Here is a 19,250-nt window from a genome sequence, read left to right on the forward strand (position 1 = left end):
CTCCTCACAGGCGTTGCTAGGATCTTAAGAGATCCAGGGCACTTTTGGGCACTTTAGCTGAAGAAATGGGTGTGGCCATACACCACAATGTGGGCATGGACATGGGTGGAGCCAAATTTACATGAGAATCTGTAACGTCAAAACGTCCCCTGGGGGGTACTCACCTCGGGTGGGGGAAGCCCTTAGGACCCTAATGAGGCTTCCCACGCCGTCCTCCGTCCTTCAGGGGTCTCGCTGCAGCCCTCCGTACAAGATGACGTCAATATTTACCTTCCCGGCTCCTGCGCAGGCGCTCTGACGGCTGTCGGCTCCGAAGTAGGCGGAAATACCCGATCGCCATCGGGTCTGCTCTACTGCGCAGGCGCAAGTTTCAGGGGCCTGCGCAGTAGAGCGGACCCGACTGAGATCGGGTATTTCCGTCTACTTCAGAGCCGAAAGCAGCCACAGCGCCCCCGCTGGAGCCAGCAAAGGTAAATATTGAATTGACAGCCGGGTCTGTCGCCGGCTGTTCGGAGGGCTGTAGCGAGACCCCCGTGGGACAGAGGACGGCGTGGGAAGCCTCATTAGGATCCCGAGGCTTCCCCCACCCGAGGTGAGTACCCCCCAGGGGATGTTTTTGATGTTACAGAGTCTCTTTAAAGAGAAACTCCAACCAAGAATTTAACTTTATCCCAATCAGTAGCTGATACCCCCTTTTACATGAGAAATCTACTGCTTTTCACAAACAACCATCAGGGGGCGCTGTATGACTGATGTTGTGGTGAAACCCCTCCCACAAGAAGCTCTTAGGACCACAGTACTTTTGACAGTTTGCCACAATGTAACTAGGTTCGCAGACAGGAAATAGCTGTTTACAGCTGTCTCCAACAGCCAAAACAGCTAGCAGCAGCTACATAACCTGCCCACAGTAAAAATGTCACCATGTAATAAATGTCAGAATGTAAATCAGGGAGAGGAAAGATTTTACAATGAGCAAACACTGACTAAATCATTTATACATAATTATTGTAAAAATGAAGCACTTTTTTATTACATTATTTTCACTGGAGTTCCTCTTTAACAGCCGTCTAAGTAGGCCTGCCCAGCAAAATGTTGAATGAAGCTCTCTTCTCTATTAATGCAAAACACCCTCCAAAAAATGCAGCATATCACATAAATAGGCAGCTTTTGTGCTGGCTGATCTGGCTTTCTGCTGGGTGAGCTGGCTACTGCCAGCCCCACCACCATAGCATTACATGCTCTTTTAGTTGACTACTTCCCACACTCCTATGGGTGTCCCATTGAGACACCACAACTCCCAGCATGCCCCCATAGAAGAACCACAGCTCCCTGCATGCCCCCATAAAGGCTTGACAGCACCTACATGGCATCAGCAGCGTACCCCCCACTGCAATGTTCTGTTGTACCATGCTGGGTGCTATGGTGCCTTTATGGGTCATGCTGGGTGCTGTAATACCATGTTGGGTGCTGTGGTGCCATGCTGGTTGTGGTGTAGTGCTATTCTGATTGCTGTGGGTGCTGTGGTGCATCTTCTCTGCCTGGTGGACATCCCAGGCACCCCAGAAAAGATCCGGGGCACATGCCACTGATCTTTGGGGCTAGCAACGCCCCTGTTTCTCCTACTAGTCTTTGCCGGTATTTAACACGTGAATTGCAGTACTTTGCTTCACAGTTTGTTAGAGGACTGCTAGTTTCTAACCAAAAGAACCCAAGCATATAATGATAAAATGCATTGTTTACAGTAATACAAAAAAAATTGGAATAATTGTACAGGTCCCATGGCATAGAAACACAAACCTCTGTGATAAGATAGATGGGGTCTCAATAGCCTGCCTGAGTAGTAAACAAATACCACTGACATTAGCCGAGTATTGCTCAAGCATCTAACATCGAACACACACACACACACACACACACACACACACACACACACACACACACACACACACACACACACACACACACACACACACACACACACCACACACACCACACACACCACACACACCACACACACCACACACACCACACACACACACACCACACACCACACACCACACACCACACACACCACACACACACACACACACACCTGTTCCTCACACATACAGCTAAAGTTGGAATGGTCACGTGGCCCCCCGATAAAGATGGCTCCAGTATGGAAAAAGGAAAATAGGCTTCACCATACGCAGCAAGTACTAAGTAGTGCAGAGATGCCGCTGAGGCCTTTCTAATGGTGCAAGTGGAGAGGGTGTAAGAAGAAAGCATAGCTAATATTTTGCCAGCTATAAGCAGTAACCAAATAGGATAATCTAACCTGAACAGGAAGATTAATACAGTCCTCTGGTTTTTCCAGTCAAGTAGCTCTCACAGGGGGGATGTGGCTTCATTAAGCCACAGAGGAGGCATGCTTAACTGTCTCTCTGCATAACTCCTTGCTTGAGTCCAAGTGTGGAGGGGGCTGTGTGGTGACAGAATGTTCTCGGCCACCCTGACCACAGCTAGTTTCTCCCTTGCATGAGACCAGAGAAGATGAAGTCATTGCAAAACAAAATGTATGCTGGGGATTCTCCACATTACTTCATTGCACCCACAGGCTAAATGCTTAATAAACACTCATCCTGAAAGAAAAAGGCTTGCAGGCTCTCCACAGCTGCCATTTTGCAGCTGTGTCTCCCTGGCCGCTCCCCTGCATACTGGGAGAGAATCTCTCGCTCTCCTTCCAGCATTGTGACCCCAGAGGTCACAAAAGTGAACGTGGCAGACTGCATGTCACAGAGAGCTGTGGAGATGGCGGCTGCCTGATTCCCCTAGCCCCCCGGATCAGGTAGCATAGTTTTTATTTCATTTTCTGTCCCCACCTCGGGCTCTTTTTTTAGTAATACAATTTCTTATATAGTAAACTACTTGGCCGGATCCCTTTGGAGTTTACTATAAGGAGATGCTACTGGAAAACTGTTACATTTTCCCCCTCCTGATGAGATACCGCTAGTATCTCTTTTTAATGTAATTTGTTTTAAAGATCTTTTGTGTTGAAAATGTCTGCCAATTTGGAAATAATAAACAATCCTATTTTCAAAGGGTCACTTAGGATACTTTGCTTATGATCAACTGTGCGAAGATTGCATTGAAAATTGTTACATCTGCATGAAATCTTTGTGTGCAGCCAGCGTTAAAGAGAACCCGAGGTGGGTTCTAAGAATCCAATTAGCACACAGAGGCTGGGTCTGCATATAATACCCAGCCTCTGTTGCTGTACTGTTTGCCTCAGTCTCCCCGCTGCGCTCTGCTGTACCCCCATAAATCAATTGCCGTGCTGGCGACATGCAGCGTGTCGCCAGCCGGCTGTTTACATCTAAAGTGTCAGTCTCTGCCGCTCCCCCGCCTCCGATATCGCCGCTCCACACCTGCGTCCCTTCCCTCCAATCAGCGGGTAGGGAAGGGACGCAGGCGGGTAGCAGCGGAATGGAGGAGGCGGGGAGCGGCGGTATGGAGGAGGCGGGGGAGCGGCAGAGACTGTAAACAGCCGGCTGGCGACACGCTGCATGTCGCCAGCACGGCGATTGATTTATGGGAGTACAGCAGAGCACAGGGAGGAGACTGAGGCAAACAGTATAGCAACAGAGGCTGGGTATTATATGCAGACCCAGCCTCTGTGTGCTAATTGGATTCTTAGAACCCACCTCAGGTTCTCTTTAATCCTGTATCTTTTATGTGTGCCCTTTTCATAGGACAACATCCTGTGAATGTACGAATGAACCTGGCTAGCCTGTATGGCAGTACGACAGCCGCCAGCATCGTATGTCAAGCCGTGTGCAAGATATCCCTCACACGCTTCATGATTTGTCGGGACTTGCTTATCCTTCAGCACCTCCTGTTACGGATGGGACATATAGTAAGTGAGGAAAGCCATGTTTAAGTATATCTGAGGTGACATGAGATAAACGTGTATGTACAGGGCAAAATATATTATTAACCCAGCTGTTTTGACAGCTTCTATCTTGTTGGTACCTTGTTGGGAATATAGAAAACATCACTGATAAGAAAATTACAGCCATAAAGGTTTTCCTGACAGAGTACAACTCCTGAGGGTAGGGGAGAGATAGAAAAGGGTTAATAGTTCATGTACTTTAACTCTGGGACATTAAAGAGAACCTAAACGGAGAAGGATATGGATTTTTCCTATTAAAATAATACCAGTTGCCTGACTCTACTGCTGATCCTGTTTCTCGAATACTTTTAGCCACAGCCCCTCAACAAGCATATGCAGATCAGGTGCTCTGAGCCTCTGACTGAAGTCAGTGGATTAGCTGCATGCTTGTTTCAGGTGTGTGACTCAGCCACTACTGCAGCCAAAGAGATCAGCAGGGCTGCCAAGCAACTAATATAGTTTAAAAGGGAACATCCATATCCCTCTCAGTTAATTAAGAATCCCTTTAAATAGACTGCCATTGAACAAAGATGATAAAATATTCAAGCTACTTTGTAAATGTTTAAATATAAACTGAAATCATAGGATATCTAAAAAAAGATAATCTTTAGGAATAGGAGGATAAATAAAAATATCTAATTAATTTATTTTCACCTTTGGTTCTCTCTAATAACTGGCACTGTTCATGTTAATGCAAACCTGTGTTAAAAATCAACTTTAGATATGAGTGACAAGGACATGCCTAATGTGTGTTTTTTTTTTTTTTTTTATTTGTGCTTTTTAGATTTCTAATTAAACTTTTCAGTCTCTCATTGGAAAACGGGAAGCCTGTTCGCAAGCAATTTGGGGATCATCAGGAATTTAATGTGAACAGCAGTCCCCCATTTCCACTAATGCTATTTGATTTTTCCCTAATGCAAACATAGTGCATGCTGCATTTTGTATTTTTTTGCATATGGGTGAAAGTCAATGGGAGCGCAAGGAAATTGTAACGTGGTGCTATGCGATTTTCTTGTGATTTCTGTTCTAACATTATATAAACATGACTAGAGGTGATGACAGATAGCCAATGGGAGCAACTTGGAGACAGGAGGAGGCTGGCACAATTGACTGTATTTGCCGCCATATAGGACGGTCAGGAATATAAAATGTACTGGCTAATTAGCAGTGTAGCCGAAGCTTCTCCCACCTAACCCATGGCTCCTGCAGGGATCGCAGTCTTCTCCTCTCTTGCACTGCTTCTTTGGTGTAGGCTTTTGCTGATCACGTCATCGGCAGAAACCGTCACTAGGGAGAGCCGCACAGGAGAGAAGAGGTCTGTAATCCCCACGGAAGCCATGGATTAGGTGAGAGATGCTCCCGCTACACTGCTAATTATACAGGGAGAGCAGGAGACCCCAGGGGTGGGGGGAGAGCGGGGTTGCAGACAAACACGGGGGAGAGGAGACAGAGGCACACATGGGACAATGCAAGGAGTATCCCTGATGTTTTGGCGGGCGGTCATAAGTCAGGGGTTCCCTCTTTTCGCCATATAAAACACAGGGACTTTTTTTTTTTCTCCTCGTTTTTTGTGGAGAAAAAGTGCATCTTATACGGCAACAAATACAGTATGACTCTGTTTTCCTTGTCACTCCATACATGGAGCAAATGGCAGCTTTTATAATGTATTCACAGGTTTGCTTTGTACTGAGTACCTTCCCCGGTTTTCTCCACCAGGTATTTGCAGCACCGGGCCATGTATTGCAGACCCAGCAAGACCTCGTACCTCGCACCGCACATTTGCTCCTGTCCTACTATGTCACTCACTGGGCAAGCCAGTGTCTGGCCTCTGCTGTTCCTGTGGACACACTGTGAGTATTTGCTACATCACTTTATATGTGTGGGTGGCTATATGCGCGTTAAATACATACTAAATACAAAATGAATATGTATGTATAATGAAAAGCATATTAAATACAAAATGTGTGCATCTTGGAACTGAGTCAACCAAAATACTGTATATATGCATAGGCACAAGTTAAAAACTAATTTGTAGAAATAAGTAGTCCCCAAACACCTTTTTCGCCAACCCCAAATTGCTGGTCACACGACCTTTGTTTCCAAAATGTCTTCAGATGAGCCCATTGGAGATGTCCCAATTTACTTCCTCCCAGCTTTTTGGGTACCTCTTTCGCTCCATTTGTCTAGGTATTCATGGGTGGGTGAATGAGAAGAGGTATACAGTACACCATAGTTGTGTAGTATGAATGTTTTCCAAACATGCACTTGTGGTTTCAAACAAAAATTACAATTCTGTTTTTTTTTTTTTTTGTTTGTTTGTTTTGTACGATTTGTCATTTGATTAATTTCAAAGCTTACAATAATGAATCAATTATGAAAAGTTTAAACTGCTGTCTGAGTCTAACACAAGTAACCCCAGGGTATGAGTGCCATGCATAGGAGACCCTAGGGTCCAATCTGATAAAAACCGATGTGATTAGCTTTATAGCAAGCTTTCAGTTGTGTGAGAAACGAACAGTAACATTACCACCAGTACCTTAGATTGCAGCTAGAAGCGCAGGTCATGTGATGCTTCCTGGTAGCTATCCATCACTGATTCATGGATTGTTGTTGGGCGCTACAAGTATGTAGCTACTTATAATTGAAATGTAAATTAGATAGCGCTGCCACGCTCGGGGGGGGCGCGGGTTGGACTAACTTACCTATGCATCGCCCATACCCGATGCATTCCACCCGTGGTCCACGTAATGCCACTACCCAGAAGTGGTGGGGTTGCGTGTACCGTGGGTGGAACGCATCGGCTGTAGACGGCGGCATAGGTAAGTTAACCCCGCTATGCAGCGGGCAGCACTGATTTAAATTTCTGTTACGAGTAGCTACATACTTGTAGCGCCCCAACACTAGTTACTACTGCGATTGAGCTATAGATCTCTGTCTAGACTAGTGAATACACATAAAAGAATCAGCCATGCATGCAAGTGAGCACACTAAGCATTCTCACAGGAATTTAGGAGTTATGACCTCATTGTTTATTACAGAAATGCGATTACGATTAAAGCTGGAATTTAATTGAAAAGAGAACCCAAGGATGTGCTCTGTAAAAGTACTCCCCAGTTTTTCATTTATTGCACTTGATCTCTGGACAGGACAGTTTTTTCCACTTGCATTTGGACATGCTTTTAAATATAGATAGAAAAAAAAACATTTCTGTTGAAAGTGCCGTGCATTGTGGAGTAGAATTGACTTGAGAAGATTTTTTTTTCACCGTTTTAGGTTGCTTCTGCCAGGCATTGAAATGTGTTCAAAGAGAACCCGAGGTGGGTTTAACAAATCATATTAGGACACAGAGGCAAGTTGTGTATACAGTGACCAGCCTCTGTGTCTTTTCATTGCCCCTCTAGCCCCCCGGACTCTGCTGTCCCCCAATAACGAGAGTGCCAGGCTAGCGACACGCAGATTGTCGCTAGCCTGATATTTACCTCATGCTGACACTCACCGCCGCTCCCCTGCCTCCTCTATAGTGCGGCTCCCTGCCTGTGTCCCTTCCTTCCCCGCCTCCGTAAGCTACAGAGGAGGGGAGGGAAGGGACACAGGCGGGGAGCCGCGCAATACAGAAGGCGGGGGGAGTGGCAGCATGAGGTAAATATCAGACTAACGACAATCTGCGTGTCTGGCGCTTTTGTTATTGGGGGACAGCAGACCCGGGGGTGGGATGGGGGTTGGGCCAGAGGAGCAATGAAAGGACAGAGGCTGGTCATAGTATACACAACTTACCTCTGTGTCCAAATATGATTTGTCAAACCCACCTTGGGATAGCACTATTGCAGGGGTGCCCATTAGGTAGATCGCGAAGGCCTTCATGGTAGATCCCGACCACACTACATTTTACATTCTGTATATACAAGTGTGTTCCTAAAATTGTACATAGGTAGATCACTTTGACTTGCTAATTTTTAAAAGTAGCTCACAAGCCAAAAAAGTGTGGGCACCTCTGCACTATTGCCTTCAAGCTGCTAATCTTCTGACCACATGGGTCACATATGAAAACGGAGCCAGCGGTAGACACGGACAGATAATGTATACTGCACTGATATCAATATCGGTCCCGATATCGCATGCCGTTACCGCCACACATGCGATCGAACAAGTCGGCCCTACATCTTGAAGCATGTCTGATCGAAACTTCAGCCTGAAATTGGTCGCATCGACAATCGGGTATGCTTTTGGTGGCACCAATTTTTCATCCGATAATAATCAAATCGGTTGGCTGATTGACCGTCAAGTCGCCTGATGTAGGGCCACCTTAAAACTTGTGCAGCGGATAACTTTTGAAGGACAAAACTTTTAAAAGTTATAAATGACAAATGTTCTTCTTATTGAGTTCTCAATTCCTTGACACATTATGGAGTTTTTCTTTTAAATATTTTAACTATTTTAAGAGTTAAAAAAGGGTCTTTTATAAGTTGTGTAATTTCATTCTATTTCCCCATTTTCCTTTATTTTCAGAGAATCCAACCTCCAGCACTTGTCAGTGTTAGAGCTCACTGATTCACCATCCTTCTCTTCAGGAAGCAAATACAGTAAGTGGCTATCAGCCATTTATATGCCTTTCCTTTGATTTTCTCAGGGCTGTGGAACTGCAAGAGAGAAAAGATCTGCCCATTGAAACAGCACTACACTAGATAGAAGTATAAACCATTTTATCATATTAGTAAACATACAACAAGACAATGTAAAAACAAAACATAGTAGTACTGCCTACCATACACAATGTAAGGGCTGGAAATTAATCAGAAATAAGATCACTTCCTAAATTGTAAACCTTCTTACTTTGGGGAAAACGATATCGCAATCGTCCAGCCGGTGCTCAGCGTCTAGCAGGTACACCACTCCTGCATATCCATAGACAAGTAGCAAAAAGAAAGACACGGCACTCAGGAGCTGTATGCATCAACAAGCTGTATTGGAGCAAGCGATGACACTACATACTTCGGACGGAGGAAGGGCTCCTGAGGAAGGGCTCCATCCGAAACATGTAGTGTCATTGCTTGCTCCAATACAGCTTGTTGCTGCATACAGCTCCTGAGTGCCGTGTCTATGTATAGAAAAAGTAATAATATATATAATCACCTGGGTGCTCACTTATATAAGAAAATTGTTTATACTTTTGCATATCTAGTGTAGCGCTGTTTCAATGGGCAGATCATTTCTATTGTAATGGTGGTTGTTAGCCGTAGCACAACTTATTGTTTAATGTACAGTAATTATTAATAGGGCTGTGGAGTTGGTACAAAAATCATTTGACTCCTCAGTTTATTATTATTCCGATTACTCTTATTTACATATAACAATCTTGTGAATTTTAAGTATGCAACAGGCATTTCAGGAAGCTGACACTTTACCCTGTCTTCCACCGCTTCCTGTCATTGCCAATGTGAGAGCCCGACATGTTGACTGTATAATAAGATTCACTGGAGTCCCATATCAGCTGGGTCCTGGCATGTAGCCCTGCCACTGGCAGACAACGGCCTCGGCCTTTTTTTATATTTGAAACGGAAAAGGCCAGGGCAATTTTCTGCAAGGAAGCAGAGCTATGCACTGGTACCCAGCAGTGACAGAGTTCCTGTGAATCTTATTAACTGCCGACTGGCGGGACCGCGGCGGCAGCCCCAGGACCGCCTAACGCGGATCGGCGTAAAGTCCTGGGGCGGGGATTTGCAGGAGATCATGCACTCGCATCTCCACTTGGTTGTCGAAACTCCTCTCCGCCATCAGTCTCCCAGCGGCAATAGCCTCTAAGAAACTTCTAGACGGTGAAACAGTACAGCGGTACTGGGGACAGCCATATGACACGACTGTCCCCCGAGACACGCAGGAGCGATCCACTGTCATTGGCTGAGTTTGGGAGGGAGGGTAGGGAAAAAAATCAATAAATAGGGAAATATATTGTGAAAATAAAAACAAAAATATTTGTAACAAAATAAACAAATACTGGGGGAGCAATCGGAGCCCACCAACAGAGAGCACTGTTGGTGGGCAGAAAAAAGGGGGGGATCACTTGTGTGCTGAGTTGTACGGCCCTGCAGCGAGGCCTTAAAGCGGCAGTGGCCTATTTTAAAAGAAAAAAAAGAAATGGCCTGGTCACTAGGGAGGTTTAAGACCTGATCCTTTAGGTGGTTAAACATGTTGAGGCATTCTAACTTTTAAAGTACACCTCTGAAGTAAGAGAGATAAGAAGGCTGATATATTTATTTACTTTCAAACAATGCTAATTCCCTGGGTTTTCTGCGGATCCTCTGCCTTTCTTACCATAATTGTGACCATAATTACATGTTAAGTAACACTGCAGAGTGAAAATGGACCAATAAACTCCTGTAAAGGTGAAATTTGATTGGTTCTTTTTCAAGCTGCATACATTTGCCTAAAAGTTTTGCATAAACTTGCATCAACAAATAATTATTTGCATCTCATTGACTATCCATACTAAAGACACAACAACTGATCATCTTATTCTAACAGCAGAGATGTTATTTATTATTATATATAAAAGATTTCTGAGTACACAGCAGTTATATAGCCGCAATCAAATATGTATATCTGATTTTAAAAATCTGCAGCAGCACAAGTAACTGTTTTTTTTATTGCTTATTACATTTTTGTTGACTAAGCACTGCTATTACTGTATATACAATCTATTTTTTTATGTCTATTATCTGAGAAGTAGAACATTTTATCATATTTTTTCTTATAATTACAGTTTAAATTTATTAGGAGTCAGTGGGCTTGATTCACAAAGCGGTGCTAACCTAGTTAGCACGCCTAAAGACTTTTGGGCGTGATAAGCATTGAACTAAGTAGGTTAGCACCGCTTTGAGGGAAAAACTCGCGCGCAAAGTTTGTCCGGTGCACGTGAAACGTCGCATAGGGTTTAATGGCGTTGCGTGCGTAAACTATCACGCCTAAACTGAGTTTAGGGGTGATAATGTGCTTTTCCCCAGCGTGCTAACAGTTAGCACGGCTTTGTGAATCAAGCCCAGTGTATTTTTGTGGGACTCAGACTCCAGGTACCAAAAAAATTGTTTGACTCAGACTCCACAACCCTGGATTTTCTAATATCTGATTGATTGTACCAGCAACATCCCAATTGTATATAGACACGTTGTGATGATGTCTTACTTTTCATGTTCCAGATCGTAATGCCGTTTTTATCTTTGTTTTATTTAGCTTCTGGGCCTCAAACAGTTGTGGAGTTATTCTTCCAGGATGTGGCAAGAAAACGCCTGTCTGAGATCTATGCCCGGTCAGGTGTCACACAGACCCACACTCCGCTGAACTGGCCACACCTCATCACAGAAATCACTACATACCTTCTGCAGCATCTGTATCCTTTCTAGCTGTACCCACTAATGTCTGTACATGTAAAGCAGGTCTCCAGGATTTTACATAATTCACTAGCAGTCACGTGACTGCAGGCAGTGCTTCCTTCTGGTTCCAGACTGCCTGGCAAGGTAAAGTAGCTGTGGAGTCTGGGTCATGTCCCCATCCAGCAGCGGTCATAAAAGCCCATTTTAACTACCTAGAGACCGCGTCACGCCAATGGGCGTGACCGCGGTGCCAGCCCCAGGGCCGCCTAACGCCAATTGGCATCAAGTCCAGGAGCCAGCTACTGCAGGAGATCGCACACGCCAATGCGCGCGCATCTCCACTTAGAAGGCGAAGCTCCACCCCGCCTTCAGTTGACTGTTAGACGGTGAAACCCCTGTCTAATAACACTGTACAGCACTGCGATCTGCAGCAGTGCTGTACTGGGGACAGCCGTGTGACATGGCTGTCCCCCTGGGACATTAGAGAGCGATCGGCTCTCATAGGCAGAAGCCTATGACAGCTGATCATCAAGCTTGGCTGGCTGGGGAAGGGGTTTGACAAAAAAATAAATAGCAAAAAAATAACAAAATAAAGACAAATATTTATTTAAAAAAAAAATAAACACTAGGGGGGTGATGAGACCCCACCAACAGAGAGCTCTGTTGGTGGGGAGAAAAGGGGGAGGAATCACTTGTGTGCCGAGTTGTGCGGCCCTGCAGCGAGCCCTTAAAGCTGCAGTGGCCAATTTCCACAAAAATGGCCTGGTCTTTATGGGGGTTTTGCACTGTGGTCCCTCAAGTGGTTAAGTACACGTATTACTGACCTAGTTGATAGAGGTTTTTGGGAAGTTATTTTTTTTTTTAGCGACAGTAACAAGCTCATGTCAGCATACAAGTATCAGAAAGCTTCCTATTTCGGATAAGATAAGGCCACTATGACCAGAAGGCAATTGATTCCCCCTCCGTTTGAAGAGTTTACACAGTGATGTAGGCCTGTTGTCTAGGTGATGTTTGTTGTAGTAGGGACAGTAAAGTGTGAGGAGGGAAAATTAACACCTGAGCTGGGTCAAACTGATATCACATATGGCACACAGAGAAACAGTAAAGATGGAAACCAGCAGAAATATTTTCATTTTTCATATGAAGTTTTTTTCCTAAATCTGTCTGTCTGTTTAATGTGAACATTAAAAACAAGCTGGGTAAGCTAAATCATTTCTTCTTTGAATTTTCTTTCCAGCTAATATGGAGTTCCATTCCACTTTAAGGGTTGTACAGCTATGGTACAACTTGGGCAGATAGCTTTCAACTCAGACAGATTTTTTGCGTTCATTCCATTCTCGTTCACTACCCAAATTTTACCGCTTCTTTTTTCTCCATATGACAATTCATCCAGTCTGGATATGGGCCACACACGCTCAATTAATGTCACCCGGCAGGGATTGGGACTTGATCCTTTGCGTGACATTGCAGGGCTGACACTGTACAGATGCGTCCCTAACCTGCAGACTAGCAATGTGTTCAGTTGCAATGGGGAGGGGGTAAGTGGAGGGCTAACAGTGTTGGTGTGGGAAAGAACAAAGCTATTGTGGACTCTGGGCAGGGGCAGTCATTATCTGCTGCCTCATTCGATGTGTATGGGCTGTGAGTGCACATTATTGTCATAGTTTGTGAGACAAAAACTCTCCTTAGTAAAAATACTTGTACCTGATCATTTTAGGTGGAAATCTTAAAGGGACTCCGAGCAGTGCACAAACTATGGAAAGATGCATATCATTTTAAAGCTCTCTTTCTCCTCTCCTCTCAATGATATATAAACCGCCGCCCTGCGCCTTTTAGTTTTCGCGATTTCGAAAATAGAAAAAACTAAAAGGCGTAGGGTGACGATTTAGGTGTCGTCAGAAAAAGGAGAAAGAGCTTTAAAATGATATCCATCTTTCCATAGTTACTTGTATTACACAGGGCGACTTTTTCTGCTGAATGGAGCTACTGACTTTGAGAAAAAGTCGCCCTGTGTAATACAATGTAACTATGGAAAGATGGATATCATTTTAAAGCTCTCTTTCTCCTCTTTCTGACGACACCTAAATCGTCGCCCTACGCCTTTTAGTTTTTTCTATTTTCGCGGCAGCTGCAATTTCAATCGCGAAAATAGCAAAAACTAAAAGGCGTAGGGCGGCGGTTTATATATCATTGTAAAGAGGAGAAAGAGAGCTTTAAAATGATATGCATCTTCCCATAGTTTCTGCACTGCTCGGAGTCCCTTTAAGTGTACAGTGACATTTATGAACAGCCCTTGTTCAAAAGTGCCATCAACATTGTTTATAAAGGTCATTTAGGGTGACAAATGTATAAATTGTGTACAGTTAAAGTAAAAATAATGGTTAGTGACCTACTGCATCTCTCAGATGGAGTGGTACTATCTTTTTCAGTGTTGTTAATGCTAATTTAATGACCGCTAGACTTTGCATTAAATAAGCAGACTAATGCCACTGTCATACTCCATTAACATGGTCCTTAACATGGTGACTTTGTAGATGGCCTGGCAACCCTGGGTTCCTGTTTCCTGAGTGCTTAATGAGAAGCTGCCAGTACACTCAGTTGCAAGTGAGTTTACAGTCCACTGGATGGTACCAATTCAATGTGTCTGAATATAAAGTTTTTGATAGCATTCATTGTTTTAAACTAAATTATGCAGTTGTTTGAAACATGTTCTACCAACAGAACAATGATTTCATTAATTATTAAAGTGGATGGCTCACACACACACACACACACACACACACACACACACACACACACACACACACACACACACACACACACACACACACACACACACACACACACACACACACACACACACACACACACACACTCACACACACTGAGACTCCGAAGCAGGTTGGCAGATGTGCTTTCTCCACTAAGGGCTCTTTCACATCAGAGCTGGTGTTGAACGCTCAACGCATACGTTTTAATGCGTTTTGATATGCGTTCCACTGCAGTGCGTTTTTAATGCGTTTTCAATGTGTTACAGCACACAGGAAAACGCAGGTAATTTTTTTTCTTTTTTAGTTTTCAACTTTCTACTACGTTCCTCTGTTGCATTCTGGAATTTTATGCCTGCGTTGAAAACGTTTTTAAAACGCGCATAGCTTGCGCTTTACATTGACTAACATAGCGTGTAACGCTAGCGTCGGACGAAAAACAGCTCCTGGGTGCGTCGTACCGCACCGCACAAAAACGCAACGTTATATGTGAACGCTAAAATGAAAGTCTATGGACTTTCATTTACCTTGGGTAACGCAAACTTTAGCCGTTGTCAAAACGCTCAAAATCTGCGCAGATGTGAAAGAGCCCTCAAGGTGCATACACACATGCAATTTTGATTTACCAGTCACTGACCATTTTCAGCACCTCATTGCAGTATGAGGGCGAACATATTTTGAATTCTTTGAACAGATTGTGTAGGGAAACTTTCATACTTTATGGAATTGGTAAAATTAGGCAATCAAAATTGGATGTGTGTACAAAAGCTTAAATCTCAGAGTCCAACGCTCCGCCCATTCATTCACCACTGACTTTATCACTACTTATCGCACCTAAATGCATTGGTGTTTTTGTTTTTTTCTGCCACGAAATAGGCTTCCTTTGCAAGGTATATTTGGCTAACAATTCTTTTATTTTATATGCATTTTAACAGGAATAAGAAGAAAAAAAATGAATTGTATTATTTCTCAGTATTCAGCCATTATAGTTTTAAAATAAAACATGTATCTGTAGATAAAACCCACATATTATATTTGCCCATCTCTCCAGGTTATTACAACATTTAAATGATGCCCCTAGTACAATGTATGGCAATATTATTTTACTTGGAAATTGAGGTGTTTATTTTCTGTTCCAATGTACGCTATAATTTTTTTCTTTTTTTGTTTTTTTACTGTCAGGGACAGAAAGGGGTTAACTGTATTTTTTTTTTTATATGTAAAAGTTTTTTTTGTTTTTTTTTGTGGAGAAATATAATAGTATAGTGCACTATTATATTTGTCCACTAGATCTGAATCACCGCTTTCTAGGCAAAACAAAACTAAAAGATGGGGGTTTTTTTGTTTTGTTTTGTTACATTTTTTTCATTGAATACTCGTTCATGATCACTACAGCAGAGATTCATAAAAGCGGCACTTATAACTGCTTTATGTGGTTGGGCATGTAGCTGGAAGGAACAAAGTCAAGTCCAACCTTGGGCCTGTAGGGTCTGTCAAAAAACAAAACACTGTTGATAGTATGGGAAAGGTCTGCACATGACTTGGAACTGCACTAAAGTGTACTGCAGGTCAGATAGAATAATGACCAGACAAGTCATTTCCAACGTTTTGGAGAATCTCACAACCCTGTTATCTAGGGTCTTTGTAATTTTTTCACCTTCTCTGGCTTTCTCCCACTAGTGCTGTGCTACAGAAGAGCAAATGCAGGGCTAAAGGTCACAGAGCAACATTTTCTTATAAGCTCCTCCAAGGAGCGCATAATATGCAAAGGAAAAGGGGAAATATTTGAATAAGTATGATTTTATGTAATGGGGGGAAAACTGTTAATGAATGAAAGGCAAAATAGATTGTTTATCCTGGTGATTTTAGGTTTCAGCAGTCCTTCATGTTGTGCTGGGGAATTGGTAATCATTGTTTTAATATGTCATTTTATTTGCCCTTATAGGAGTATGTGCGCCTTCTACAGCCCTGGTGTCACGTGAACATTGGTTCTTGTTACTTTATGATGGGACAGTGCTATTTGGTCATGGGTGAAGGACACAAGGTGAGTTTTGCTAAGTATTTAGTGTTACTCCGGATCTGTTAAATAATTAATACAGCCTACATCATTGATGCACAGATTGTGTTGTGATTTAATACTGCTGAACATTAGGTTTTCATTTCACTCTGTAGCCAGCTAGAATTTCCTTGGCTTTCCAAGAGGTCCAAATAATGATTTTTTTGCAAGCCCTCTAGCCTGGAAGGTGCTACAGGTTGCAGTATAGCTAACTGCATCCAGCTAGTGGCTTCCTTCTTGCTCCCACCGTTATTCCTAGGAACTGCTCTAGAAGGCCCCACTGGTAATCCTGTGACCATTAATACAATATTGAGAAATAGGGATTTTTATGTTCTCGTTTTAAGATCCTTTTATCTCTGGTTCATTGAGTGACACAGATCCCACCACTTTATTTTCTTAATCCTTTTCACCTAGCAGCATTTGCTGGTCAATGAAGTTCCTTTCAAGCAGCAGCTCACAGTGCTGCGCAACGCGGTTGTACCTACCCTGGAAGTGGGGCTTTCCTCTTAGCGCTGATTTGGAATTTATTTTTAACCCCCTTGGTGGTAATCCTGAGCCTGGCTTAGGGTTAAACAAATATGCTAGGAGTGGTAATCCCGAGCTGGCTCGAGGTAGCTGCTGGTAAGCATATGGACACAGCCCAGCGTCAGTTACAACTCGCCTAATCCGGGATCTGAAAGTTTACTGCTCGTCTTCTTCTGGTCCTTAGGGGCTATGGATCCTTTAGTCAAGATCGCCATTTGTCCCATGATGACAGATGACGATCTCACCATGGGGTACAGCACCACCGGGAGGACAGACTGGAGAATTGCTGCGCTGGATCCCGGGAAGGTGAGTTCTGTGCAGGGCTGCTGCAGATCTCTCTGTTGGTATGACTTTTTTTCCATGCTTTTAGGGTCTAAAAGCAGATGAAAAAATTGTATCGCTTTTAGACCCTGAAATCTGGAGATAATCATGCTCCCAGGCAGGTTAAAGACCACTATACTTTTTAAACTGTTGAAGATGAAAAGTCTCCAAAATGTGCTGGTGTATTCAGTGGTGGCAGGAGCTCAATAAAAACAGTGATGGTGGGAGATGAATTTGAGTGCTTGTTTGTGCACAAGAAGGATTTAGAAAGACCATGCTCCTTCCCACTTCCATGTCCTTTTCAACCACCTAGCAACCGCCAATCATCGCTATCAATTTAATCACTCATGTTATGTAGTTTACACCACCATACAGTTGGTTGCAAAAGTATTCGGCCCCCGCATTTTGTCACATTACTGCCACAAACATGAATCCATTTTATTGGAATTCCACTTGAAAGACCAACACAAAGTGGTGTACACATGAGAAGTGGAACGAAAATCATACATGATTCCAAACATTTTTTACAAATAAATAACTGCAAAGTGGTGTGTGCATAATTATTCGGCCCCCTTTGATCTGAGTGCAGTCAGTTGCCTATAGACATTGCCTGATGAGTGCTAATGACTAAATAGAGTGCACCTGTGTGTTATCTAATGTCAGTACAAATACAGCTGCTCTGTGAGGGCTTAAGAGGTTGTCTAAGAGAATATTGGGAGCAACAACACCATGAAGTCCAAAGAACACACAAGACAGGTCAGGGATCAAGTTATTGAGAAATTTAAAGCAGGCTTAGGTTACAGAAAGATTTCCAAAGCCTTGAACATCCCATGGAGCACTGTTCAAGCGATCATTCAAAAATGGAAGGAGTATGGCACAACTGTAAACCTACCAAGACAAGGCCGTCAACCTAAACTCACAGGCCGAACAAGGAGAGCGCTGATCAGAAATGCAGTCAAGAGCCCCATGGTGACTCTGGACGAGCTGCAGAGATCTACAGCTCAGGTGGGAGACTCTGTCCATAGGACAACTATTAGTCATGCACTGTACAAAGTTGCCCTTTATGAAAGAGTGGCAAGAAGAAAGGCATTGTTAACAGAAAGCATAAGAAGTCCCGTTTGCAGTTTGCCACAAGCCATGTGGTGGACACAGCAACCATGTGGAAGAAGGTGCTCTGGTCAGATGAGACCAAAATGGAACTTTTTGGCCAAAATGCAAAACGCTATGTGTGGCGAAAACTAACAATGCACATCACTCTGAACACACCATCCCCACTGTCAAATATGGTGGTGGCAGCATCATGCTCGGGGGGTGCATCTCTTCAGCAAGGACAGGGAAGCTGGTCAGAGTTGCTGGGAAGATGGATGGAGCCAAATACAGGGCAAACTTGGAAGAAAACCTCTTGGAGACTGCAAAAGACTTGAGACTGGGGCGGAGGTTCACCTTCCAGCAGGACAATGACTCTAAACATAAAACCAGGGCAACTATGGAATGGTTTAAAACAAAACATATCTATGTGTTAGAATGGCCCAGTCAAAGTCCAGATCTAAATCCAATCGAGAATCTGTGGCAAGATCTGAAAACTGCTGTTCACAAACGCTGTCCATCTAATCGGACTGAGCTGGAGCTGTTTTGCAAAGAAGAATGGGCAAGGATTTCAGTCTCTAGATGTGCAAAGCTGGTAGAGACATACCCTAAAAGACTGGCAGCTGTAATTGCAGCAAAAGGTGGTTCTACAAAGTATTTACTCAGGGGGCCGAATAATTCCGCACACCCCACTTTGCAGTTATTTATTTGTAAAAAAAAATGTTTGGAATGATGTATGATTTTCGATCCACTTCTCACTTGTACACCACTTCGTATTGGTCTTTCATGTGGAATTCCAATAAAATTGATGCATGTTTGTGGCAGTACTGTGACAAAATGTGGAAAACTTCAGGGGGCAGAATACTTTTGCAACCCACTGTATATGCACACATGACACTGAAAAACCTATTCCATATCTTTCTTAAAAGGCTTAGTATTAAATGGAGACGGCAATTGACTAGAAGCACACAGAGTACAGGCTTGCAGTTTGAGTAAGGCTGGTCATACCAGTCATTTTTTTGCTTTGGATCAATTATTATGATTGATATTATAATCCATATCATAATCAATTCACAACCAACTGAAAACCACCATAGAAGGTCTAGCTCTTGATCGATTTGAACTCTTATTGATCGAAAACAAAATCAAGTGATAATGCATTGGTTGCATAGTATGGATAATTACTAGAGCATTAGTAG

General features: G+C 43.4%; 1 protein-coding gene across 2 annotated transcripts in view; it reads left to right on the forward strand.

Annotated features, from left to right (window-relative positions):
* The window catches only part of NUP160 (nucleoporin 160), a 106,187-nt gene that overhangs the window by 61,267 nt on the left and 25,670 nt on the right, over positions 1-19,250 (forward strand). For both annotated transcript variants that reach the window (XM_068261083.1, XM_068261084.1), the window contains exons 17-22: positions 3,732-3,895; positions 5,648-5,781; positions 8,438-8,511; positions 11,156-11,312; positions 13,830-13,899; positions 16,009-16,107. In XM_068261083.1, coding sequence (XP_068117184.1) covers positions 3,732-3,895; positions 5,648-5,781; positions 8,438-8,511; positions 11,156-11,312; positions 13,830-13,899; positions 16,009-16,107 — 698 coding nt within the window. The remainder of the gene's footprint in view (positions 1-3,731; positions 3,896-5,647; positions 5,782-8,437; positions 8,512-11,155; positions 11,313-13,829; positions 13,900-16,008; positions 16,108-19,250) is intronic.

This window comes from Hyperolius riggenbachi, chromosome 11 (assembly GCF_040937935.1).
Source record: "Hyperolius riggenbachi isolate aHypRig1 chromosome 11, aHypRig1.pri, whole genome shotgun sequence".
Taxonomy (NCBI): Eukaryota; Metazoa; Chordata; class Amphibia; order Anura; family Hyperoliidae; genus Hyperolius; species Hyperolius riggenbachi.